Source organism: Excalfactoria chinensis, chromosome 1 (genome assembly GCF_039878825.1).
Source record: "Excalfactoria chinensis isolate bCotChi1 chromosome 1, bCotChi1.hap2, whole genome shotgun sequence".
Lineage (NCBI taxonomy): Eukaryota > Metazoa > Chordata > Aves > Galliformes > Phasianidae > Excalfactoria > Excalfactoria chinensis.
Window position 1 is genome coordinate 174,082,687 of NC_092825.1, and position 27,595 is coordinate 174,110,281.

The 27,595-nt window shown below is 37.7% G+C and overlaps 1 protein-coding gene across 1 annotated transcript in view; it reads right to left on the minus strand.

Moving 5' to 3' along the window:
* Positions 1-27,085, minus strand: part of DEUP1 (deuterosome assembly protein 1) — a 63,443-nt gene extending 36,358 nt beyond the window's left edge. The window contains exons 1-9 of the mRNA XM_072326818.1: positions 26,971-27,085; positions 26,532-26,596; positions 19,537-19,708; positions 18,407-18,502; positions 16,056-16,178; positions 12,352-12,465; positions 9,169-9,354; positions 2,234-2,370; positions 1,178-1,283 (exon numbers count right to left, since the gene is read on the minus strand). Of these exons, the coding sequence (XP_072182919.1) occupies positions 1,178-1,283; positions 2,234-2,370; positions 9,169-9,354; positions 12,352-12,465; positions 16,056-16,178; positions 18,407-18,502; positions 19,537-19,708; positions 26,532-26,596; positions 26,971-27,015 (1,044 nt within the window). The 5' untranslated portion in view covers positions 27,016-27,085. The remainder of the gene's footprint in view (positions 1-1,177; positions 1,284-2,233; positions 2,371-9,168; positions 9,355-12,351; positions 12,466-16,055; positions 16,179-18,406; positions 18,503-19,536; positions 19,709-26,531; positions 26,597-26,970) is intronic.
* Between the last annotated feature and the right edge of the window lie 510 nt (positions 27,086-27,595).

The window sequence follows — 27,595 nt, forward strand, 5'->3', positions numbered from 1 at the left end:
AATATTCTTTCAGTAAACTTAAGCATGATTTACTCATACTGCTCCAAAGTCAACTTAGGCTGCATTAAACATATCTCTAACCTAAAACAACTTTGGAGGATTATAAATAAATCTAGAGACTCTTTAGTGAGAAACTATCATATAATATTTTGTATGATAAATGAATTCATAAGAATTTTTCTGCCATTATGTATAAAACGTAAGGTCAGGTTTTCTGCACTTCTTTCTTATTCAGAGCTCTCCAAAGAATCAACACAAAGATTGTTTTCATAATCTTTCTACCAATAAGCATTATATTATCTAAGAAATACAACTACAAGACCAGAATAAATAGCTTTGAATGCATTTTAATAACTCTTCAAACTGCACACAATCAGTAGCAGATGGCATTTCCTATTTACTTATGCAAGCAACAGAGAAACACTAGAATTATAAACAAATAGGTGTAGATGCAAAAAATCCAAGAGCTAGATCATGACCACCATGACAAAACTGCTGCAGCATCCAAGTCAGCTGCATCCAGTTCCAGATGTTCCTGCTTACACTGCTACTCAGCAAAAAACAGACCAAGCCCACAAAGGGAGTTTGGGGCATCCTCTTTCTCAGAGTGTTTTCACTTGCCAAGCCATATGTGATTCCACAGTGCCATGCCAACATTGCTTGCACACAGCACTGAAATGTGGAATGCAACATGAAGCAAACTCAAAAGAAAAGAGCACTGCCCTGGGTTGTGCAGCAGATGACTGATTCAGCTCAGCCTTGTGTAGCTACCAGCCACAGGGACTAAAAGTTGATTTGTTAGTATATCTAACATCTGAGACCATCTACAAACAGCTACTTTCCCTCTACAACTTATTAATTACCCATATTACCTTTGAGGGCTTACTACTCGTAAGGTATTATCTGAATCACAGTGATGTTTCACACTGATGTCTTCTATTAATTTAATGAAGTAGCTGCATTTGCTATGAGCACAGAACATCAAAATACCAATTGCACAACTATACAATTACCATATATGAAAACTTTTTCCATATATGAAAAGTCCATATTCTCCAAAAACTATAGCTTATCTTCCATCTCCTCTCTGCACATGACCAAGCCAATACTTCACATTCTCTTTTCAAAATCCAAGATTGCAGCATAAGATCTAGAAACACTTAACAGTATGATGTACCTTGCTTAGCACTTCTTGTTGGCTTTCTTGACTCTGTGACGGTAGTAAGAAACCAGCATTTTTATTTTCTAATTGCTCATTCAGTTGTACAAAGGATGATGGATGCCTTAAAATAAAAAACAAACAAAATATGAAATAAGCAGAATGTGCAAGAGTATTTACCCTACAGCATCTTCTCCTCCAAGTAAAACTGGGAACCTGCTTGCTGATGAAATAGTAAACATCAACCAAGGAAAAAAAAACAACTCAGCACCAGAAGAATTAACCTAAAACAAATTGGATCTTGGAAAACTTCTAGAGATTAAGTTCAATGGAAGACTGTGCAGAAAGGATTCTGAAATCTCTTGTTGATTAGTATTTCATATATTCTCAAGATAGTTATGGTAGATTAAACAAACCAGAAAAACATGAACCTTTTACTCAATGAATGCTAGGAAGAATTGCAGTTGCACTACTCCCAGTGTGTTCTAATGCCAAGGAATATAAAGGCACTTTAAGCAAAGAAATAAAATAGATCGATTGGTAAAGATCTAGGCAACATAAAAGCCTTTTAACACAGCTGACACCTATTGCATGCAATCTCATCCTTTATGAAAATATTTATCCAAAAATCGTTTAGTCTGACCTCTGAATTACAAGTATCTTTTTAAACAGACTTAATTTGGAATCATCACTGAATCACAGAGTCCTTCGAGTTGGAAGGGAGCACTGGAGGCCATCTAGTCCAACTGCCCTGCAATGAACAGGGGCACCACAGCTAGATCAGGTTGCCCAGAGTCTTATCCAGCCTAATCTTTAAAGTCTCCAGGGATGGGGCATCAACCACAACAGTAGGTAACCTGTTCCAGTGCCTCACCACCCTCACTGTAGAAGATTTTTTCCTTATATCTAACCTAAATCTATCCTCCCTGAGTTTGAAGCCATTTCTCTTTGTTCTATTGCCACAGACCCTGTTAAAGAGTCTGTCCCCAAATTTTCTTACATTTAAATTAAATGTAAGAAAAAAGTTATTAACTCAGTAGTCATGAATTCAAGTATGGTCCTTAGCATACATACATTTCCTGCTTATCCTTATGCTCTCTGATTTTCAGTAATTCTGCACGCATCTGTTGGCATTCCAGCTGTATCTTCCTCCAGAGAGCATCCCGTGATTGCAGCTCATTTCTCATCTCTGAAAAGCTTGTCTCTATGTTCTAAAAAAAACACAAATACACAAAAAGGTAAATAAAATGAGAAAGTAACAGCTCAAAATGCTTTATTTTAGTACATCATTTGATCACAAGGAATATAGTGAAACCTGAGGTACTCGGCTACATCTTTGATCCAGTCTTCACTGTCAAGGGCTCTAGGTGCACCACCCAAGCAACAGAAAGCAAAGGTAAGAACTGGGAGAAGGAAGATCTTCCCACTGTAAGTGAAGATGAGGTCACATCTTAAGAACTGGAAGGTGCACAACTCTCAGTGAGATCTATCCAGGGATTCTGAGGGAACTGGCAGATGAAGATGCCAAGCCTGCTATCTATCATACTTGAAAGGTCACGGCAGTCTGGTAAAGTTTGCACTGACTGGAAAAATGGGGACAAATAACCCCCCTTTTTCAAGGAGGGAAAAAAATAAGATCCAAGGAATATAGGCCATTGAGTCTCACTTCTGAGCCTGGCAAGATGATGGAGCAGATACTCTTAAAGGCTCTACAAAGGCAATGGAAAATAAAGATGAGGTGATTAGTGGTAACCAACATGGCTTCACCAAGGGCAAATCATGCCTGACAAGCTTGGTGGCTTTCTACGATGGAGTTACAGTGTCAGCAGATAAAGGAAGAGCAACTGACATCACCTATGTGGACTTGTGCAAAGTGTTTGACACTGTCCCACTTTACATCCAGGTCACCAAATAGGAGAAAAATGAATCTGATGGATGGATCACTCACTGCATAAGGAATTGACTGGATGGTCACACTCAGGGAGTGGTGGTCAATGGCTCACTGTCCAAGTGGAGACCAGTGATAGGCAGTGTTCATCAGAGACTGATGCTGGGACTGGTGTTATTTAACATCTTTGTAGGTGACATGGACAGTGGGATCAAGTGCACTCTCAGCAAATATGCAGGTAACACCAAGCTGAGAGGGGCAGTTAAGATGCTAAAGGGAAGAGATGCTATCCAGAGGAATCTGGGCAGGCTTGAGAGGTGGGCCCATGCCAACATCATGAAGATCAACAAAGCCATGCACAAGGTCCTGCACTTGAGTCTGGGAAATCTCAAGGACAAATACAGGTTGGACAGAAAATGGCTCGAGAACAGCTCTGAGAAGAAGGATTTGGGTGTATCAGTTGATGAAAGACTCAACATGAGCTGGCAGTGTGTGCACGCAGACCAGAAGGTCAATTGTATCCTGGCTTGCATCAAGAGAAGTGAGATCAGCAGGTCAAGGGAGGTGATTCTGCCCCTCTTCTCTGCTCTTGTGAGACCCCACCTGGAGTACTGTGTCCAGTTCTGGGGCCTCCAACAAAGAAGAACATAGAGCTGCTGGAGCAGGTCCATAGGTGGGCCATAAAGGTGATTAGAGGGCTGGAGCACCTTTCCTATAGAGACAGGCTGAGAGAGCTGGGGCTCTTAAGACTGGAGAAGAGAAGGGTACAGAGGGACCTTATGGAATCCTTCCAGGACCTGAAGGGGGCGTACAGAAAAGCTGGAGAGGCCTTTTTATAATGGTATGTAGCAACAGGACAAGAGGAAACAGCTTGAAACAGGAAGACAATATATGTAGACTAGATAATAGGAAGAAAACCTTTGCTGTGAGGGTGGTGAGACACTGGAACAGGTTGTCCAGCAAGGCTGTCCAGCAAGGTTGTGGATGTCCCTTCCCAGGAGGTGTTAAAGGCCAGGCTTTGAGCAAGCCAGTCTAGTCGGGTGTCTTTGCCCATAGCAGGGGGGATGAAAGAAAAAGGCCAAATAATTCCATGATTCTATGATTTTATGATCACTACTGACACCTGTAATAATGTGTTTGCAAATATATAAATGCTTTTATGCTGAGTTACATCTCTGAAGAAGGCATTGCTTCCATGTCATCTCCCTTCTCCAGAAATGTCTAAAGATCAGATGCTGAACGTTCTTCAGCTTTTGCAGTCTTTCAGTGCGTATCTCTGAAACTACCTTAGGAAATATCAGTGCAAAGTTCTTTGTCACACTAAATGTAGCTAAAATATGTAGTTTGCTTGATTCAATAGCTTCTTCACATGTGAAAAATGCTTCATGTGTAAGAAGTTGTACTGAGAGTAGCTTGCATTTTTTTTTTTCCTGACAGCATTTCCAGTTTATAAGCATGAAAACTACAAGGCTATAGAACAGCTGGATTAAGTGCATATCTTCACTAAATGTTGCTTGAAGGCTTGGAGCAGGTGCCTGTAGACTTAGGTGCTTAGATAAGGCACGTGTTCAGTCAACACCAGAACTAGTTCTATCTCTGTAGAAGTAATTGCCTCTAGATCAGCACTGCCAAAGTTTCATGTAATCATGAAAATACATTTCTTATGGAGTCCACAAATCTTGTCTCTATTTTACCTGTCATTTTTGACTGATAGCGTGGCTTCATGCTATGTGTAATATTTGACATAATAAAATCTGAATTCCTATAGCAATTACTATAAGATATGCTAAAATCACACCAAAGATATCAAATAACAAAAGGAGCAACAATAATCAGATTCTTACAATAGCTTTCTAATTTCCTCTCATTCAAGATCTAGATAAAAGGATTTTCCGTGGATGCTGGTCCTTTGCCTTTAAAACTGTTACATCAAAAACGAAGATTTTTCATAATTTCTTCCTTTTAATATAACATAGGTTCCATATTTAAAAGCAAAAATGAGACTTCTAAACTTTCAAAAGATTACTTTAAAAATGGAATAAAAAAATGACACTGCAAGGAAGGAACTTCAAAGGTTTACTTCCCTTAGAGCCTCACATTAGAATGACCTTCCTTCCAAGCAGCCTGGGGTTTTCCTCTGGCTGAAAGAACTGCCAAAGATAGACATGAAGCACTTTTGTTTTTTTTTTTATGGAGGCTGTATGTAAAGATTCATTCATCAAATCCTGTGTTAAATTTAGCCTGAGAGAGCTTTTTGAACTTGGAAATGCAAGTCTGGGCATATTCTAGTGAACTAAAGCTTAATGAATTTTTAAAATTGTCAGCAGGAACTTACTTATGATCATCTTAATGACCTCAACATTCAAGAGATAGCCACAACTAGTACATAATACGTTAATTTGATGTGTGTGTGTGTACACCTCTGATTTGATTATGCAGTGGATAAGGAACGCTTCACAGTTCTGCAGTGGAAGTCAGATCACCTTTGGTACACTGCAGTCACCATGCATGTTTACAGAAGTTGTATTTCCTTCTGTGGAATGTAGTAATGCCAGGAGTAACAGCAGCCACAGCAGTAGCAGCAATTATACTTGAAACAGAACTTCAGGTCGAGAGTTTCATGCATCATTTAAAAAAATAAACTTAGATATGTACCACTTACTAAACTTAGTAAAAATACCAAAACGAAAATGAAAGCATAAAGTTTTGTTTTGAAAATATCCAATTAAACATCACTTTTTTTTTTTTTTCTTTTTTTTTTTTTTCAGAGACTGTTTCAAGTTGAAAAATTCACTAAATGTTCTCTTTTATTTTGGGAAAAAAATGCTTGAAATAGACTGCCATGTTTGATATCAAAAGGAAGATCCAAAACTTCTGTGATCAGCTTTTGTTTTCTAACTCTGCTCTTAACTGGTCAACCTTTTAAACACAGTCATATGCTGTATTTCCATATAAATCAGTGTTTACTAGCTGATTTAATGCAGGCTTTCTGAAAACTAAATCTCTTGTGTGATGTTCTCAACTGCCTCTCATGTATGTTTGCAACTAAGTTTGTCAAACAGTTCATGAGATTGAGAAATACTCTTAGGTCTCAGTTTGGATCTTCTTAAATTCGTATTTGCTTCTCAGCCAACAAATCTACCTTCCATACAGTTCGCTATGCTTTCTAACCAGTAGTATGACAGAGAAAGGTGGAAGCATACATAAAGTAGTCACAGGCATAGAAGGCATGTGAGACATAATACCAAGCTAGCTGCCATAGAAATCAGTCTTGTCCCCACCAAGACTCTCATCTCCTCCTTCCTTCACCCAACCCACGTCCAACTATCCTCGTGCTCCATCCAGCACTCATATGCTCACCTGCCTACTCCTTCTGGCTGATGACAGACCCTGCACTTCCTGCTTTCTCATATGGATATCCCTAAAAAATACTTCCTCTAGCTTGAAGATTTTCTTAGACAAGGCTACAGCATGCTGCCATCTACTCTCCCTGTCTTCTACAACACTTACTCTCCTGCTCCAAATATATTCTAATCCAACTACTGTTTGTGGCAACCTTTTCACATCTCCCAAAGCAGGTCTTTTTGCTTGCAGACTGATAACTTGCATGCAGTCTAGTGACCTGGGGAACTAATGTTCAAATCAAATGTATAAACATCACATACACAAGATTTGGTTGTCCTGGCAATACCTGAAATAAATCTCCACCTTAATTACTGTGAAGTACATTGTAACTAAAGTTAAATTAAGTTAAGAAAAATAGATCATCTTTCTCCAGATTAAGTCACTACAGGCCAGTCAATATATTCCTGAATATTGAAGTGCTTAAATTAATAAGAAAATCATCTTATTGGAGAAAAATGGAAATGAAAATGTTATTCTTGATCTGTTTCAGTCTTTGCTAATAAAAAGGCTGAAGATATGAGGTAGAAAACTCCCCACTGAGGGAGCAAACTCCCCCGCACTGCACTGGTGGAGCAAGTCCAAGACAAACTCATGAGACTGAACGTGTATAAGTTCATAGGGCCAGACAGCAAGCATCCCAGGGTCCTGAGAGAGCTGGCTGATATGGTTGCTGTGATGCTCTCCATTATATCTGAAAAACCATAGCTGTCAGATAAAGTCCCTGGGAACTGGAAAAAGAGAAATATCACTCCCACTTAAAGAAAGGCAGGAAGGAGGACCCGGGGAACTACAGGCTGGTGAACCTCACCTCTGGGAAGCCTGGGAAGATCATGAACAAATTCTCCTGGAAGACACGTTAAGGCACATGAGAGACAAGCAGGTGACCTGAGATAGCCAACATGGCTGCACCAAGGGAAGGTCATTCCAGATCAATCTGCAGGCCTTCTATGGTGGAGTGACGGCAATGATGGACAAAGGGAAGGTGACCAATGTCATCTACCCAGACTTCTGCAAGGCCTTTGACATGGTCTCCCACCACAGCCTTCTCTCTAAATTGGAGAGATACAGGTTTGAAGGGCAGACTATTTGGTGGGTAGGGAACTGTTTGGAAGGTCGCAGCCAAAGGGTGGTGTTCAATGGCTCTCCGTCCAGATGGAGGGTAGTAATGAGAAGTGTTCCCCAAGGGACTGTCTTGGGTCTGGTACTCTTTGACATATCTATTGATGATGCAGATGATGGGATTCAGTGCACCCTCAGCAAGTTTGCTGGTCACACCAAGCTGAGTGGTGCAGTTCATATAGCAGAAAGAAGGGATGCCATTGAGAGGGACTTTGATAAACTTGAGAAGTTGGGCCTTTGTGAACCTAGTGAGGTTCAACAAAGCAAAGGTTTTGCACTTGGGTTGAGGTAATCCCAGATATGTACACAAACTGTGAGAAAAGCTCCTTGAGAATAGGCCTGCTGAGAAGGACTTAGGGGTCCTGGCTGAGGAAAAACAACTTGAAACAGCAGTGTGCTCCTGTATCCTGGAAAATCAATGATATCATGGGTTCCATTGGAAGATGAATGGCTAGCAGGGCAAGGGAAATGACTGCCCCCCTCTGGTCTTGCCCTTGTGAGGCCCCAGTTGGAGTACTGAGTCAGAGTCTGGGGCCCCCCAAACAGGAAAGATATGGAGCTTTTGGAGAGGGTCCAGAGGAGGGCCACAAAGATCTTCCAAGGACTGGAGCACCTCCACTACAAAGATAGGCTGACCAAACTGGCCTTGTTCAGCCAGGAAAAGAGAACACTGTGGGGTGACTCATTGTGGCCTTGCTGATTTGAAGGGAGTTTATAAACATCAGGGAAATCAGCTTTTTACAAGAACATATTGTGACAGGATGAGGTGGAATGGTTTTAAACTAAAGGAGGGGAGATTTAGCTTAGATATCAGGAGGAAGATTTTTACTGAGAGAATGGCGAGGAGTTGGAACAGGTTTCCCAGGAAGGTTATGAATGCTCCATCCTTGGAGGTGTTTAAGGACAGGATGTCCCTGGGCAATCTGATCCAGTACTTGATCTAGTGGTTGGCAACCCTGCCTGTGGCAGGGGGTTGGAACTTGATGATCTCTGGAGTCCCTTCCAACTCAAGACATTCTATGATTCTATGATATCTCAGTCTTGTGAGAATCCATAGATTATGAGCAAAGGAAGAGGCCCAAACAGCTGTTTTCATAAAGCAGTTGAAAAATGGTAAGCTAGAGATAGGATAAAATCTTAAGCGTCAATGCTGACAGCCTAGACATTCACTGAAGAATATTCCTAGAACAATAAATTACACCATACACTTTTATATCTACTTATTTAGTATGTAAAGGGCACTTCATGCAACAAGATGTAAACCAGATAAAGACATTCAGTACAAATAGTTTTTATACAAGAAGCCAAGTGAATTAAGATAACTCACTCTGTGGTGCTACAGGGAGAGGAAAGTTATAAAAATCTAGGTAAATAGAAAGAATAAGATATACTACTGAATATAAAATGTTTTTCAAGTCTTACTCAAAAATTTGACTGTTCACAGCTCATTCCACGCTTCTGCAAAGAATATCCACACAGCAACTGTACAGATATTGTATATAGGCATCTTAGAACTACTTTTTAAAGTATAGTTGTATTAAATTAATGCTCCAAACTTTATTCCACAACATTCATGGAAAACGAAATATATTATTACCTGGAACTGGTTTTGGAACATTTTTACATCCTCACGGAGTTTCAGATTTTCCTCTTCTAGTCTATTCCTGCTTATTGTCATTTCATTCACTGCTGCCCTTAGCTTTTCAACAATTAACCCATCCTTTTCTCTTTCATTCTGGCCATATTTAACAATCTCTTCCTGGTTTTGTTGCTTATTGCTTATCTGGAATTGATTACTCCAGGTTTGCTTCTATAAAACAATAAAATATTTTTAATGAAATTCAATAATTACATCTAAATTTTTAGGGCCAAACAGTTACTACTGAAATGACTAAGCTAATTCCCATTTTATCCATCAGAACTTGCTTAGAAAAGATGTCATCTTTGGAAAGGTTTGTATCACTATTCTAAAGGATATTTCCTTTCCTTAGCTTCAAGTTCATCATGTACAGTGAGAATAACATTTCTAAAACTTACAAGGGTACAGAATTTTTCTCTGTTATGTATTTCTTTGGCACTTTGAGATTAATTAGCCTCACAAGTGAAAAGGTGATTATGATGACCTACTCAAAGCAGTTACCTATAAAAAATGATTTGAGAGAAATGTTTCTCTTTGAAATAATGAACTCAGTAGGAGATGTGTGTGTTCACCTCGGGACTGGCATTAACCTTTGACTAGAAGGTGAGTAGTACACAGTTTGTAGCTCAGTTACTGCAGTAACTGTATTCTTTATTTTTTATTTTTTGTAGCATTATTGTTAATCTTGTGGGAAAATCATTTGCACATTCAGCATCTCTGGAAACAGTCTTGCACTCCATTCAGTTTCTTCAGTTTCTCGTACTCATTAAATAACTCTAAAAAGAAAACTTCAGAAAATAGGTACTGGTGGTATTTGTGAATTCACAGGCAGTGTGAAGAACCACAATCACTATGGCAACTGTTCAAAAAATTATCCATACAGATCCTTCCACTTGGACACCGCAGCACTAATCTTGCAGAAGACTGAAATTCAGAATTAGCTGAAAAATGGCACCAAAACATTACCTGCAAACCGTGTATCATGTGAAGATATAAAGCTGAGCAAGAACATTTAAATAAAAAATAAGTAGTGCTGTGTGTATTACATTTCCTTGATAAGGACTACAAAAAGGGATTTTTCCTTTGGACTCCTTTTGATTTCATTGGCAATGTTCTCTTAACTTGTGCTGGCTGAAATGGACCACAGGCTGCACAGTAAATAAAAAGTTGGCAGGTAAATTTAATGTATGTGGATAACAAATTAAGGTCCCCAAGATCTAAGTTACGGAGTTTGACATGCAAGGATGTCAAAGCATCCTGTGAAATAAAAATGCTAGTCTCCATTTGGAAATCAAAGACCTTACAGAAGAGAATTTGGGCCAAAGATGTAGAATATATTAATGCTTTAGAAACAATCCTTCAAACTTATTGTTAATGAACTAGCCTGATGTAACTAGTGTGATGTTACAATTGTGATGAAAGCTGTCTTCAAAGAGAGTTCGCTGATGACAATCACATGAACTTTGACAGAAAAAATGTAGATGATCATCTTAAGTATTCAACTTTGACTTGTCTAATTATACAATCAACTCAACATGCACCAGACAGTAGATCTGTCAAGTCAAAGCCCTGTTTTTTTCAGCCATTTGTATGAAAGTTCAATTACAGCAAAAGAACGCTTTTCACGTCTGTAAATGTAATGTAACTGTCATCCTTGGAAACATTGGGTATGGGTAAAGAGTCTCATAGGAACCATTCAGAACATGTTTCACTAGATTAAGATTCAATGAGCTTAGTCCCACTGGAAAAGAGGATTACCAGTTAGGAACATAACTGGCTTCCTCATGCTTCATTTTGAGCTGTTTTGTAGCCCAAATAATAATTATTTCTTTAATTTTTTTTGAGCATAATAGGCCATCAAGAAATCATTAAATGTATGCTTTGATCTAGAATGGAAATATTAAAAAAAAATAAATATAAAGAATATGCTATACAAGTAGGCTATATAATAAAGAACTAAGTGAACTGGCAGGTAAAAAAAAGGATCACAAAACCAACAATGAACTGAATGGTAACTGAAAGATGAAAACCATGATTGAAAATGTATAAGTAATCCAACAAACACCTTTAAGTGGGTTTTTGGAGCAGTAGAGGGATTCAGTTTTCTGTATAAATTAATGTTCATTTCTGATCATCAAGTAGGGAGGGGACACTTTAGATTTGATGGAGCTTTATATTTTGACCAAGTAGGAGTGAGATGTACTGTCCACAGTGGAAGTTAAATTTCAATCACTCATCATCACAAGTATTGTACAAGGACTGCTCTGCAATCAACACCTCACATTTTATTCATTTGGCCCACAGCATCAGAGTTGAATGTTGGTGGGATGGCAATAGAGGTTGAAATTTCCTGCCAATATGCTGTTACATTTTGCTGCCATGTGACAGGTGGGCAGCAGAGGGACAGTCTGACAAACTGGACTCTGACATGGCAGTGTGGAGGAAGGAAAGGTGTGAAATTTAATTTCTCAGTGTGGAAAAAATTCCACACTGACATTCATTAATGCTTACTGAATGTTCATGGAGACCAAACAGTGGATGTGAGCACAGTGAAGCAGCGGGTGGTACGTCTCAGCAGTGGTGATAGTGACAGCAGCTCACCTCTGCTGCTGCAGACATTCACAAGTGTGGCATGCAGGCTCATGTTTGTAGCTGGCAAAAATGCATAGCTAATGGTGGTGAATATGTTGAAAAATAGTGTTCTGCAGCTGAGAATTTGCTCTATCATAACAGTGTTATTGTTCTCTTCATATCTGTTGTAACTTCCATGGAAATGAATAAGACAACATTACTTTCAGAGCAATCTATGTGTGTTAGTAAGTAGCATAGAAAATAAATCTAAGTCCACAGTATACCTGAGAAATTAAAAAGGAACTTGCATTGCTTTTTGGAGTTATCTTTAGCAGCAAAATTGTACTTTTCATTGTGAGATTTATTTATATTAAAATGAAATTAAGTAACTCCATGTATCAGTATCTTTCAGTATGGATCTTTCTTACTTAAAATAATGTATCCATTTTTACATTTGCTATAAGCTTAGGAGTGTTTAGATTTGAATACATAAGTTAAAATAACTCCAACTGAGCAAACAGCTCATTGAATTCTAAACTTCCTTCTAGAGAAGGAAGGTAGAAATTTTACCTGAAACAAATTACATTTCTCAGACAATAATTTTTGCTGCGTGTCTAAATAAATGAGATGATTTTGGCAGACTGTGGCTTTCTTATCCCATTCTCTTGATTTTGCTTTAAATTCCTGAAAGACAGCAAAAGAAAATTACTGAGCAGGGGGAAAAGTACTGTTTTTCCTTAATCGAAATAACTTTTATCGTTCTAAGAAAAGCATAGTTCTGTAGCTCATATGTAATCTTCCCATAATTTTGGAAAGAAGAAAAAACCCCAAGGATATAAAACAGCCATCCAGCCACAAGCCACCCTCTCTGGAAAAAAAAAATCATCTTAAAGGCTGTTAATGTGAAAAACTTGGGAAGTGAACATAATCATAGTATCATGGAATTACTCAGGTTGGAGAAGACCTTCAAGATCATCGAGTCCAACTGCAACCTAACAATACTACTGTAACTAACAACACTCTGCTAAGTCATGTCCCTGAGTACCACATCCAAATGGTTTTTAAACACATCCAGGGATGGTGACTCAACCACCTCCCTGGGGAGCCTATTCCAGTGCTTAACAACCCTTTCTGTAAAGATGTGTTTCCTATCATCCAACTTAAAACTTACCTTGGCACAACTTGAGGCCATTTCCCCTCATCCTGTCACCTGTTACCAGTGAGAAGAGACTTGCCTCATTCTCGCTGCAAACACATTTCAGATATTGGAAGAGAGCAATAAGGTCTCCCCTCAGCCTCCTTTTCCCCAGACGAAACAGCCCCAGTTCCCTCAGTCTCTCCTCACAGGGCATATTTTCCAAGCCCTTCACAAACCTTGTTGCCCTTCTTTGGACCTACTGCAGCATCTCAATGTCCCTTCTGTACTGAGGTGCCCAAAACTGAAAGCAGTACTCAAGGTGAGGCCTCACCAATGCGGAGCACAGGGGCAGGATGACTTCCCTAGTCCTGCTCACCACACCATTCCTGATACAAGCCAGGATGCCACTGGCCTTCTTGGCCACCTGGGCACACTGCTGGCTCACATTCAGCCAACTGTCCATCAGTACACCAAGGTTTCAATCACTGAATAGAAATGACAGTATTTAAGGTCACTTCACTTGCTGTAAATCTTAGAGTTATGACTATAAAACACCAATTATATTAGAAAGTAGGCAGCTCCTGTCACTTTAAAGAAAAGTAAGAGTAATCAGCATATGATCAAACCCTTAATAATCAGACAAATATTTTGAGTGCTTTTTTGATTGTTCCTTTTCTTGAACAAATGAACAGCAGCTACAGTGAATAAATATTGTTTCTTCTAAAACTGTTCTATTGCTGCTTCTGGAATCTTTTCCTAAGTAAGTTCTTGTAGTTTGAACAAAATCTTTTTTTAACAAATGTTATTACAATCAGGTTTTGCTAATAATACTTTTGCATTTGGGTTTATATTTATATTTATGTATAAATATATCTTGTATGTACACACATTTGTACTGACATATATTTGTATTTATTCTCCTATTTACACTGTTTGAATTTATATCGTATCAGATCTTGTATTCTTGTCACAAATGACCTTAAAGGCAGTATTATACAAATAAATGGGATTGCTCCGCAGCTAATAAAGTTCTAGCTCGTCTTGCTTGGATGAACAATTAGCAAAATTACAGAATCAAGTTTTATATCGTGAAAAGCAAAACACTCTTATAAGCCTTAATAAGAATTGCCTTTTTCACATTGGTCCTAAAAAGGAAGATGAGTTTTTAATTAATTACCTTAAACTGACATATTCCTCTACTACACACACACACACACACACACACACGCACACACACACACACTTAGCTTACATAGTATGTGCTTTGGTATTTTAAATGAACAAAAATCTTCCAGTTTCACAAAATGTCATACAAGTGGTGTTTCAGTCTGCTAAATGAAGACTGCAGGTTTAAGGCATTACTAAAGGACTGCTGAGATTAGTAGATTTTCAACACTGATTATTTCCTAAATACTAGAATTGTCCTGTATATATTCCAAGCAATCATTTTTCACACTGCTTAATTAATTAAACGACAGAATTGTGTTACATTATTTTCTTGTTATAATCTTGAATGAGGTCATTCTCAAATTAGCTGGATAAGACAGTTTCAAAGTAGTGATATATTTAGTCAATTATCAATGTATAACCCACATATTTTTCTTGTAGTGGCAGTGCTGGTAGCTATGCTGAAATCCAAAGCTTAGCAAATTTTCTGATGATAGATGATAGATTCTCTTCCACATGGAAGAGAAATCATTTATATGTTATATAAAGTCACCTGAAGGTTCCTTCTTCTGCAGAATCAAAATACAGATCCTAAAATGCTTTTTAATTGTAATTTAAGTAGGAAAGCACTTAAAATCTGTCAGCTCTTAAGTTTTCATCTGTGGGGATCTGCAAGTGTTTACATTGTCTACCATCAGAAATCTGTATAAATCTAAATCATGAGCATCTATGTCCTCACAATGCTTAAAAGCCATGTAACCAGCTCACACTTAGTTTCCACTGGTCTTCCTTTGCTTACTTTCCCTGCAGAAGCCAGGTCAGTAAATGCTTGAAGCACACATTAATTTTTTTTATGATCTCTGCAAAGGATGGCCAAAGAAAATCTTGATTGTTTTACTGATCTACTACATCAGACTATAGGACAGACTGTTCTCCCAGCACAGGGAGCACTCAGTTTAATAATCTTCTCTACAAACAGAATCTGAAACAGAATCTCCTCGTGTTAATTTTCTACATAATAAACTACAGGCTGTTTTTCAACAGTTTCTGGAATTTCTCTTCATGAAGTTGTTTCATTTTGCAAAGAAAACGTACTGGCTAAGTAAGAAAGCAGAAGGAAACAAATAATAGAATAAGAGATTACACTGCTCAGTCCTATGTTTCTGTGGCAGTGAATGAACCCAGAAGAGTATCTGAGAAGAAGCTGCCATGTAGAATCCCACACTATAGATGCCAATTTTCTGTACTCAGTAACTCTCCCATTGGCTCAGTAAATACTCAACCGTTCCACAGGTAATAATGCAACTTCAAAGTCTCGAGAAGTCAAGGCTGGGAATTCTGTTTAGAGATCAGCATCTTACCTAATTCAAGAATAAGTCAGCTAAAATACCTTCTGTGTCTGGCTGAATAGAGAATATGACTGAATCCTGTTCTCAGCATCACAGATGATCTAGTTCCCCATTCAATATGTTGGATTCTGAGGACTGTATTTTTAAGTGAGTTATCCTTGCTAATGTGACCTAGGGAAACTAAGTACCGAAGTCAAAGTTGTGGATAGCCTCAGAACTGTAAGTGCTGACAGCATAGGTGTACAACAGTTTTTCAGTCCTAAATCCTTATTCTATCTAGCCCTACACAATAAAAGTTGTTCCAAAGTCTATAAGACTTATATTAATGGTAGATATCATGTGACAAAATTCTCATGCCTGATGATACTATCCAGTACACACACAGGAAGTAAAATTTATTTATCATTATGTTTGTGAAGCAAATGATGTCTTTTAACTCATAAAACTATCAACAACACTAATAAAACTTCAGTGAAAGAACAAAACCAGAATATCAAACTATACACCTTTTCTTATCTGTCTTTTGTAGAAGATTCAGATACTTAGAGTTTACAGCTGTAAACAAGAAATTAATTCTAGAGGCATACTAAAAACTGAACGTGGTAACAAAATATTCTTACCTCCAGTTTCTTGTTTAAATTGCGCAGTTCAAATGATGTCTCCGGGCTTCCTTCACTTTTTTCTCTACTTTGACGATTTTTTTGTTTTAAAAGCTTCTCATAACTATTCGTCAACTTCGAAAACTAAAAGTGAAAGCAGAGGGGAGCATACAGAATCTGTCAAGGGTGACTGTGTGACCAAAGTTCTCATTCAACTACAATTGCCTACTGCAAGTTCTACATTTTGATCAATACAATAAAGAAGCATTTAATAAAATGAATTTCTTGGAGATGAACTAAGCTCTCACTTAAACGTAAACCAACATTTCAAATAGGTTCATTTGACAACTACTTAATTATGCTGAAGGTTTTTATGGCACCGTTACCCATATTGTCATTTCCTCTGGTGTTCACGTGAAATTTTTACACTTGTTTACTGCCATCTTGTGTTAACAATTTTAAGGTTTTTCATCAACCAGAATGAAGGATTATCATTAGAATATTTTGGGCTTGCACGTTTCTTTTCTATAATGGAAACTGCTGAAATGTTATGGATGGGGTGATTGCTTTCTTGTGGAACCGTGGAGTCCCAAAGAGCATCTTTGAGAATTAGATCCCAAATACTGTTCTGCCTATTGATCTTACTATGAAAGCATAGCTTAGGTGTCAGACACAAAGTCAGGAAGGTATCAGCAGAAATACCAGATTCTTCAGAAGTGTGGTCGCTAAACAGTTTGCTACTCTACATGAGCCTGAGGAGGACTCCGCTACTGAGAGTTAGAAAGAGATGCCCTCAAATGCTTATACATTTCACCTCTCTCAGATTCTCATCATACACTGAGAGGACTCATATCCCAGGAGAGTTCAGTTCCTTCCATTGATTCTAAAGGGAGCATGATGTAGCTCAGGTTTGGACATTAAACTCTAAATGCACTTAGTTGGAAAAGTGCTGAGAACAAAATGGATTCTCGTTCTTGCACCTTAGGTTTTCCGTCACTTTCAGAATGAGAGTAACTAAGTATCGTATAGGAAAACAAACAAACAAACAAAAAAACCCAAAAAAACACAAAAAAGAACCAACCAAAAAGAAAGTAATTAAGATGAATCCCTCAAGTTTTTGCTCTTTAATTATAACAAAATGCTGTACATTTGAATGAGTGCAAAAAGCGTGGTTTAAGAGTTTCAGGTTACCTATCAGGAGCTATTTCTCTAATACAAAAAAATACTGTAGTCAACTGGAATATAATCAGTTCTGTGGGAAGGTTGCTCTTTAAAACAGTTGTTTACATTAGTATCAAGGGTAAAAAGCACCAAGGACCACAGCAGAAGTGTTATCACAGAGAAATTTGCTCTGAATAGCCTGAACACTGTTAGGGAGAGCTAGAAAAAACAGCCCTTTCTTTTTCTATATCAAGATTAGGAAGGAATAAAAACTGCAAGGGATTTTAAGAAAACATCTGCAAAGAAAGATATAATGATGTAAATATTAACACGCTATTTGTGCAAAATTAAATTGCAGCTCTTAAGAAAGTACATTGTTGAAGGAGGTATAATGTTCATGTGAAGATAAGAAGCTAAAGAAAGGAGACAAAGGAGACATAATCTTAAAAATAAATTCTATATTTATTGGCTTGATGGGCTGTGGGTGATAAGTATCACCTCTAAGTGAAAATAATCATTCCCAGTTTAGACAATTTAAGAATTCTGTGGTTAAGTGTGATGACTGGAAAATGTTAATTATAATGCTTACTCCCTGGTAGGAGAATTCAAAGAAGGAAACAGTAGAACAGCAGGAAAAACAGTGTGGAGATGAGGACTTGAACTTGTTAAAAACAGAATCAGAATAGCTTGAAATTTATCAAGAATCTGAATTCATAACTGAAATGAAAAAATAATGGAGAGCGAAAGCACAGACACAGAGCAACACATAAATAAAGCTAATACAACTCCACAAAGCTGGGCTACTCTGATTTTAATGCTGTGTTCCCTTATGGAAACTTATCACACTTCTTTAATAACCCCTGTAAACCAGTCAAACAAAAAACAGAAAAAAATCTACAGCAAAGTAGTGGCAAGAGCAGTTTGAATCTCAAAGTTCTCAATGAGCATCCAAATCATATTAGCATGAATCTAATTATGTGTTTTATTTGTTCTCCAAGGTTACAGGTTATGAGTCTATAGTCATCCATCCAAAGAGTTTGTACATGTCAGTACAAAAAGACAACGGAGCCAGGCTAGAAGCTACAGTCAGCATCATTTGGATTACACAATTCAGTCTATTCCCAAATCCATAAAGGTGTATCTGTATAATAAGGCATGAATCAGTTTTTTATAATGCAATCAGAAAATAATGAAACTGATATTTTTCTTACTTGAGATTTAAGTGCACAAAGCTGAGTTTTGTAATTCTGAGCCATGTCACAGTTAGTTTTCTTTAAGTTTTCCATTTGCTGACAAAGTAGTTCCACCTACAGTTAGAAACACACCATAAAGCCAGATTGCACCAATTGAACTGCATACTATATTATGAATTAATGATAAAACCATATGAGTCTGTCATGAAAGACTCTTTAATGGAGCATTTCTGACCCAACTATATAAATGAACTGCTGTGTCCCAACAAAAGAATTTTGCTTGAATTGTTTATGTCTTGAATTATCTGAGATTTTTACAGAGACATGAGAAATACGACCAAGAGGATACATAACACCTACGCTTTTCTGGAGAGGTGATTGGATTGATGCTTTAAGGACTGGCTAGCTGAATTATTCTCTTGGCTCCTCTGACTGCAGTGACAAAGGGCAGCTTCCTACAGTTGTTTGTTAGGGAAAGAGATCCATTTCAAGTCTCCCACTGGCCCCTGGCTCACACGAGGACACCCGCATGCAAACACTTAACACCTAACTTCAGATGTCTTGCAATAGAGATGAATGTCGTGCCAGAATTCACTGATACTTCTGAAACAATATTCAGCACACACATTGAAGTGCAGGTGATGTCAGATCCACTGCTGCCTTCAGTTTGATAAGCAATTCTAAGTGGTAATACAATTCAAACCTTAACTATTAGTAATAAAACTAACATTCAGAGCCAGTACAGCATGTGAAATGATAAAAATGGAGTATAAACATGAATTACAATGACATAAATTTGTCCAACTTTTGGAACTGCATTTTTCCATTTAAAATTTCTGATTAAGGTAGAAATATTGTCATCTAGGAAAAAAAATCAAATTATCTTTTCAAAGCTAAACTGAGAATATTTGTTTTAGACTTTCAGGAAATCAAAGAAATATGGGACTTTGGCATTTTTACAACCACCTTTCAGAACAGAAGCCCACTTCAAATCAAAACATTAAAGATAATTTGTGACCTCTAAAGAGTTTGGTATTTTTACACGATAGAACAAACAAGCCTACAAACAGAGCATTGAGATCACACTATTAACTTCCTCATAATATAAAGGATATAAACTTTTTTACAGATCTGATAGTTTCAAATACCTCTTGACCTTTTTGCTCCAATTTGCTTTGGGCACTTGCTAATTCTTGATGCTGGATATCCATCTGTTCTTCAAAAGCTTTCATCTTCCTTTCCCATTCTATTTTCTTGCTGTTTACTAAGATGTCAACTTGATGCACTAAATCCTGAAGTTCAGCTTCACATGAAGAGGCTCTAGTAACAATAATAATGAGAAAAAACAAACAAACAAACAAACACTTTTTAAAAAAATATAGAATAAGGGAGAAAACAAATTTGTAGTTATATTGTAAGACTACATTTTACTTCTGATGGAAATAGTCATTTTTCAACATCAGAAAGGAAAGAAATGGAACAGTTAAGTGATACCTTCAAAAATTAAATCATAAATTTGCCTGAAGTCCAAACCAGAATATTCAGCTTTTTACCTAGCATAAACACTGTCTAATATCCTCTCACTCTTTCAGGGACAAGCTGTTGTATGAGTGTAAGAAGAAGGTATCCAGGCTGAAACCTCAAAGGACAAGAGTAGGAGAAAGTGAATTTGCACAGGACTTCCTATGAAGTGTTGAGCATTGATGGAAGCAGAGTTTACTGGAGGTAGTTATTAAACATCTAGCCTGAAAACTAGTCACTATCCTTGACTGCTGGTTCAACTCTTACATTGTTTTCCCAATCTCGTTGTGGAAAATGAACTTAAATAAAAAGACTTCAATAATACTACTCATTTTTAATGCTACCAGGAAGAACAGAAATGACGTCAGTTTGAAAATGACCTTGTCTTGGGGAGGCCATAAACATTAGAATTTTTCCAAATTTAAGAGGTTAAATTTCAATTACATCCTGTACAGTACAACTTCATTGTCAGTGAAGGAATATTTTATCCATTGCTGCTTTAGGAATATGATGTACCATAAGGAACAAAATGATGGTGTGTTGTTAATATATGATATATCAGCAACTTAAAGCAGTCAAAGCTGCTCTTAGTTACCCTCTTGTACTTATATGGGAGCAATAAATCAGATGGTATATATCATTTAGGGACACATAAAAAGCATCTGAACTTTAATATGAAGATTCTTTATTCCATGTAAGTTCAAACGTTGAATTTGATAATGAGTATTAGTAAAAAATGAAAGAAGAAACAAATTTGGTTATGGATACTTTGTTAGCAAGAAACTGCACAATTTTTTCAGCACTCTAAAAATTCCCATTTGTAGAAATGCCTATTTTATATCTACATTATATGGTTCTTCTGGGTATCTGAGATTTTTCCCATAAGTGTTTTGGAGACTTTATTGCCCAATAAACTCAATCGTTTTATGAACTGTGGGTTTCTCTCCATCTGTGAATTCACAGCTGACATTTCAGAACAGCAACTTCTTTAAAAGTTGGGATATTTCTAAAGCTTTTGGATCTATTCAAATTTCAACGAAATAGTCCAGTTAGGAAAAAGAAAATGACAATATAATTAATTAAAACTCTTCATTGAAACACTTCTAACAATTTTATTTTTCTGACTTACTGCTTCATATCCATTTAAGGTTAGATTTGTGTGCTTTGTGAAAAGATAGAGGAGACAATATACACTCCTGCCTAATTCCTCTCCATAAAATAAAGAAGGGGAATTTTATTCCATTAACACTTAAAGCTATTTTTGGACTGCTACAAAGACTGAGCTAAAGTGGCATTTACCTCACTGAAGTAAAGGAAAATCTTTCACTGATTGTTTTTAAGCAGTGAGCAATGTACTGCGTTGTTAACCTCTCAAGGCACAGCATCTCATTCATTTCCTTTTTGGTAAATCTCTGCTTTCCACACATTCTATTAGTGGCATCTGTTATCTACACATCCCTTTCTCATATTAGTGAACCTTTTTTTTTCTTCTTCGTTTTGTATATATATATTTTTTTCTTTCATGGTTTTAATTAAAGTTTTTTTGTATGCTTGTTTGCTTTGAAAAGAGATAACATTAATAAATAACCCCTTATGCAGCTTATGACTTTCTTTAGATCTATCTTTATCTTATCTTTGGCACATATTGGGAAGTGTTGAAATGTGCCATCAGTAGCCACTGTTATTTTACGTTGGCCATGAAAAAAACCCTCATTTAAAGTCCTCAAATTACTCCTTTTAGAGCTATTATCTCTGCATTATGAAAATCATCATGAAAATTTCTACATTTTCCCTCTGCAATGATTTATTCTCTTACTGCCATATCTACAAGAATGGACAAATAAATCACATCGTGTTTTTTTCTGCAGTGTCATCTGTCTCCCTCTTAACTCAGTAGATTGTACTGTTAATAAACACCTGTTTGTTCTTCACTTTTTTTCTGTCACAGTGCCCATTTATTGTGCAATTGTAGTTTAATCTAAACTTAAGTTCGATTTCCTTGTACTGCTGCATAATTTTCAAGCCTCTTATTATTTTTATTATTTTGGTTCATAAAACAAGCAATTGTATTAATGTATTTCATAAATGTGATAATCTAAAATGATGAAAAATGTGTTGTAATCTATTACTTTTCACTATATTAACACTCTGGTAAGCATCTCTTCTCTTAAAAAAATCTAAGAGTGGTGTCATTGTTTTGAATTTTCCTGCCTTCTGTTTTCCTCTTATAAACATCATCTCAACTAATCTTTCTCAAAATAAGTAAAAGAACAATAACTGGTGAATATTTAATTCATACAAGTTTAAAAGTTACCAACACTCTTGAGTGCACATGGTACACGTAGCTGTGTGGCAAATGCTTTTGTGATTGCCTGTCAGTTTTGTAGTCATTCTAGTATGTCTGTGGCATGATAGTCTGAAAAAGTGAACATAGCTACTTCCTTTATGAACTCTTTACCATTTTCTAGCTCTCCTTCCTTCCTTTCAAGTGTTCCCATCAGTCAGTAATTTCTTAAATAACTGCCATAGACATGGTTATATGGAGACAAAAGCCAGTGCAGCATCTGCATAATGTAGCAACAAAATGCAGGTTAATGACAAAGCACACAGCAGCAGACATGTAACCACTCTGTCCTAAGGGGTGTTGGTGAGGATTTCAGTATCCAAAATTAGCACGGGATACCATTTCGTGTCATGTACTTTGCAACCTGGCAGATTTTATTGAGTGCCAAGTAAGAACAACTAAGAATGTGCCAAGTAATTAGGAACTCTATTTTAGCAGAACCCGACTAATCAAACACAAACTGAACCATGTACTCAGAGGTAATATTGTCTTAGTTTCAGCTGGGACAGAGTTAGTTGATTTCACAGTGTCTGGTATGCTGCTATGTTTTGGTTGTAGGAGAAAAATAATGTTGATAACATAACATTTCTCATTGTTGCTAAGCAGTGTTGTAGAGACCTTTCCAGTTTCTCCTCTCCTATGAATGGCTTGGGGTGTGTACAAGAAACTGGGAAGGGACAGAACCATGATAGTTGACTTAAACTGGCCAAAGGGACATTCCATACCATATGACGTCATGTGGAAGTTTTGAAAGGAGCGGGAGTTCATCACGTTCTCTTCCATTGCTTAGGGGGCTAGCTGGGACTGGTTGGTGGCTGGTGAGCAATTGATTGTACATCGCCTGCTATATACACACATAAATATATCTGTATATTTGTCCTAACTATTATCCTTTTCCTTTTCTCTGTATTAGTAAATAGCTTTATCTCAACAAGTTAATTTGTGTTTTTTTCCCCCCAGTTCTCTCTCCCACCCTTCTTGGAAGTGGGGAAGTAAGTGAATGACTGTGTGGTGTTTAGGCTACTGCCAGATTAAACCAACATATCCCTAATGCCTGTGAGCCTTCAGCTGCTGTGTGTGCACCCAGTGCACCACTGAAGAGCACTATGGGTACTCACATGTTCCTCTGCTCTTAATGACTATGGAAAGCAAGCCTTAATATAAGCACACATTTTACTCCTTGTAGTTGATGCCAATATCTCGAGGAAACATTAGCATTTCTTTCAAGTTAATAACCCGGTTCAAAATAAATGCAGTGGATAAAAATGTCCCTGCTGTACAAGTTTCTGGTAATCTTTTACATCTTCACTGTTCAGCCGGCTCCCTGACTGCCAGCCCTCCTGATGCCCATGCAGACACACTGAATCCTCCTTCTGTTGGTTCTGCTCAGAGTCAAGCACTGGCCTCACACATTCTGTGCTCCGTATCTTTCATGCTCAACTTCTGAGTGCAGTGCACTGTGGAGTTCCTCAACATGGAAATATGTTTTCTGTGGGTTTTTGGTGCTTAAAGGTGCATATTATAATTTCCTTGCAGAAATGACTGCACTTTTCATGAACCTAGAACTGCCAGTATTGAAAATGGACATGTTGAAGGGAAAAATCCTATCTGAAGCAGCTTCTCAGTCTCACAATTTTCTCCTTCTCATCTTTGTCTGCTTCCTTACCTAGATCCTTTAGGTACATCCACAGTTAGAAAAGAAAAGGTGAAGCCGTAGATTACTGCTTCTGTTCTACTACTAGAACTGCTCCCTAACATTGCTGTAGCATTATGCACATCGCTACATAAAGACGCACTTGGCGACTATCCCCACCTACTAGCACAGGAGGACTAAGAGCTGCTGTGCCTGTTATTTTAATCCCTTTGGTGTTTTGAAAACAATGGTTACTATACTCCCTCAAAATATGACCAATCATATGGTATGAGAATTATTCAAATTTAATTCCATCATTGGAGGTGGAACGTGGAGAACTCTGGCATATTTTGTTTAATACAGTATCAGATAAAAAAACAGGGAAAAGTTTACCTATAAAGGGAAGAAGAATGGGAATTTTACTCATAAGCATTCAGCACTCCTACACTGCTGACTGCATATCACCAAATGCATTCCTCCCACATGGAACCAATGACTTGTATTTAAGCAAGTGGGAGCTACTCTGTTGCATTTACTATGAAATGTCTCAAAACACTGTAAAGTAATTCATTTTTAAAGAGGTGTAGGCAAGCTACTCTATTTCCTTAATAGTGAAAATGAGATGATTCATATTCTGCTGTCATTAATGATTATTTATTTGCATGGCAAACATGTATATTTCCAAATTTAGAGAAAACAAATCCTGTACAGTAAATTTTACCAACTTCAGGCCTTTATAACAAAGGATTTTTGCACTTGTTAGAACTTTCTAAACTCTTTCAAGATTTTGCTTTGGAGTTCTGCACAGACTTGTGTTTTTCTGATGGTTTCTTAACAGGCAAAGAAAGATTATTATTGTCCATCCACTTGAGAACAGGGCTGTAACCTAGAAACTGAAATTTCAAGGAATGTTTAGTTCATTCTGTCCATGTATAAACAAAGATTTCCATCTTGAGCAGTACATTCATTAGATCATGATCCTTAACCCAGCTTCTAGAGGCAGCATTAACTCCTTTTCTCTTCTAAAGAGCTGCTTTAGAAATACAAATGATATAAGCTGTCTGTGATATCTCTCCATAAGTACCTTTTACCCTGTGCATGAAATACAACTGATATATTTAACAATTTTTAGCCCTATATTGTCATATATGTGTGGATGGATAATTTGTGATTTACGAGTTTTTGCAGATGCAATATAATTGTCATGATTTCTATCCCATAATTTAATCCTTTTTTCCAAATTTCAAAGCTACCTGCATTATTTCTGCAATGCCATCAGCACAGAAAGGGAGGACGGTCGGACTAGATGATCTTGTAGGTCCTTTCCAACCTTGTGATTCTATGATTCTATGACTGAAACGTTGGCTCACTGGATGTGTACCCTAGACTAAACTTCCAGATTCTTGGTACTGTTAATGGAAATAAATAGCTATCTAGTACATCTGTTGTATGATGGGATAAATCACTTTCTAGATCCATCTACAGTAGCTTGGAATTCCATGTACGCCAATTACAACTATGGATCTGCACATAGCAGGGGGGTTGAAACACGATGATCATTATGGTCCTTTTCAACCCAGGTCATTCTATGATTCCATGATTCCATTCTATGATCTGAACTCAGAAAATTATTAAAGAAGTAGCCGAAGAATATCTATCTATCTATCTATCTATCTATCTATCTATCTATCTATCTATCTATCTATCTATCTATCTATCTATTTAAAATTCAAGTTTTTATGAGACCAAATTTACCAATCAGCAACTAACAAAATGAATGGCCCTCAAGGCCAAAATGGAGCTATGTTGTTCAGAATACATTTGGATGCAGCATGCTATTTTGTTGCATTATGAAAACTGCATGAATCATTCTTCAGTACAACCGAGCATGCTTTCAAATCATATTAAAGCTTTCTTCAGCCAGAATAAGGTGTGGGTGAATATTTGTGTTTCTGTTACTTTAAGAAGTACTTTTACACTTAATTTATGCTGTATTAGCTAGATTGCTTCTTGATAATAGCGATATAAGGAACCATTTGATATGACATATGGAGAGGTGCTCTTTATCTTACTCTGTTTCAGGCTGGATGACGTGAGATCCTACATCGAATCTCAGCCATGGTTTGTGCTGCACTGCATTTTTTCAACTCCATTTGGATGATGTGGAGAAAAGATGAGTGTGTTGGGAAGAGAAGTGTGCTTAATAGCTGGCTGAACATTTTTGGTTACTGTCTGTGAAAAATAAAACTACAGCTTGAACAATAACCTTGTTTCTAATACCTTTGCATGTTTTAAGTGCTGTGCTATGTAAGTTTATATAGCTGTAGCCTAGCAACTTCAATAAATTTTAAAGACCATATAAAGTGAAATTTCTAAGTATTATAATAAAACCCAGTTTTCATTGTTTTCTTTTGTTTAGGTATGCAGATTTTAAGGACTTAAATATATAAAAGTAGAAAATCAAAGCTCTAAACTGTGTTATCTTAGTTGTCAGTAACCTCTTCACACCTTGCACAAAGAGGATTCCAATCAATTGTAGAAGAATATTTGCTTCTGAAATTGTTAGTATTTTGTTTTACATCCTTAATAAACTGACATAATTCAATTCCATTATGCATTCAAACCCCCAGATAGTCTTTACTTACTTAGAGAGAGTCTGTTCCTGAAATATTTCTAAGCCCTGCTCCATATTGCCAAAAGTCTTGTTAACCTGTTGGAACAGCAGAAATCACATAATTCAGATTCTGCCAAGCACAAGTACATAGCAAAGCAGCGCATGGTGGATAGTTTAGTGCTTTCCTTTCAATTTCTGTGATTCTTCCACCTCAGACAACAGGGGAAGGGAAATGATTGCAGCAACATGAAAGCTTCAGTAGTAAGTTCAGCTTGTCAGCAGCAGTGAGATAGGAGGGTGGGAAGGCCAGGTCAGAGTCTGACCCTGGGAACAAGCTGGGTCTGAAGGAACAGGGACCTGGAGAAAGCCTGGGTGCATGCAAGGCCATGAACCTGCCACAGACTCTTGAGAGGATGGATATCACCGGCGGAGCTCCCCGGATCCTCAGCGGCCCAATCCCTTCCCATTACCTGCAGCGCTCCTCCTGCCGCTCCCTCGGCGCCCTCCGAGTCCATGGCCGCAGCACAGCCCTTCGGCCCGCTCACTCCCGTGCCCCCATCCTTCCCCGGCTCCCGCCCGCCGCCATCCCAGCCCGCTTTGCCCCGTGGCCGTTGCTGACCGAGCCGGGGAGCCGGGACGCTTCGGCCGTCGCCGCGGCAACGCGGGGTGAGGCGGGAAGAGGGAGCGGTACCTGTGAGGGGAGCGGCGGGAAGGCCGAGCGGGAAGGCCGAGCGGGAGCCCCCCCTCCCCCCCCAGTTTTATAATTATTTATCTAAAATACATAACCGTAGGACTTTAAATACGTTGTGGAAATAATTTGCAGTGTAACTGCCAGCAAATTCCCTGTTGTTCATTTGAGCAACCGAAGTTAACTTTTCAGCCCTATTCCCACTGGGCTCGTTTTAATTTCCTACCCGTCTCATACCTTCTCGGTTGGTAATCAGTTATTCAGAAATTGAACTTCCATCTATCATGCCCAAATAAAATGTGAAAAAATCTCAACACGCACATGGAAAAATAATTTCAAAATGACATATCAATGCCTTAAAAGCTTTTCTGAAGGACAGGTTCCCACTGCATTTAATCAGAGCTGTG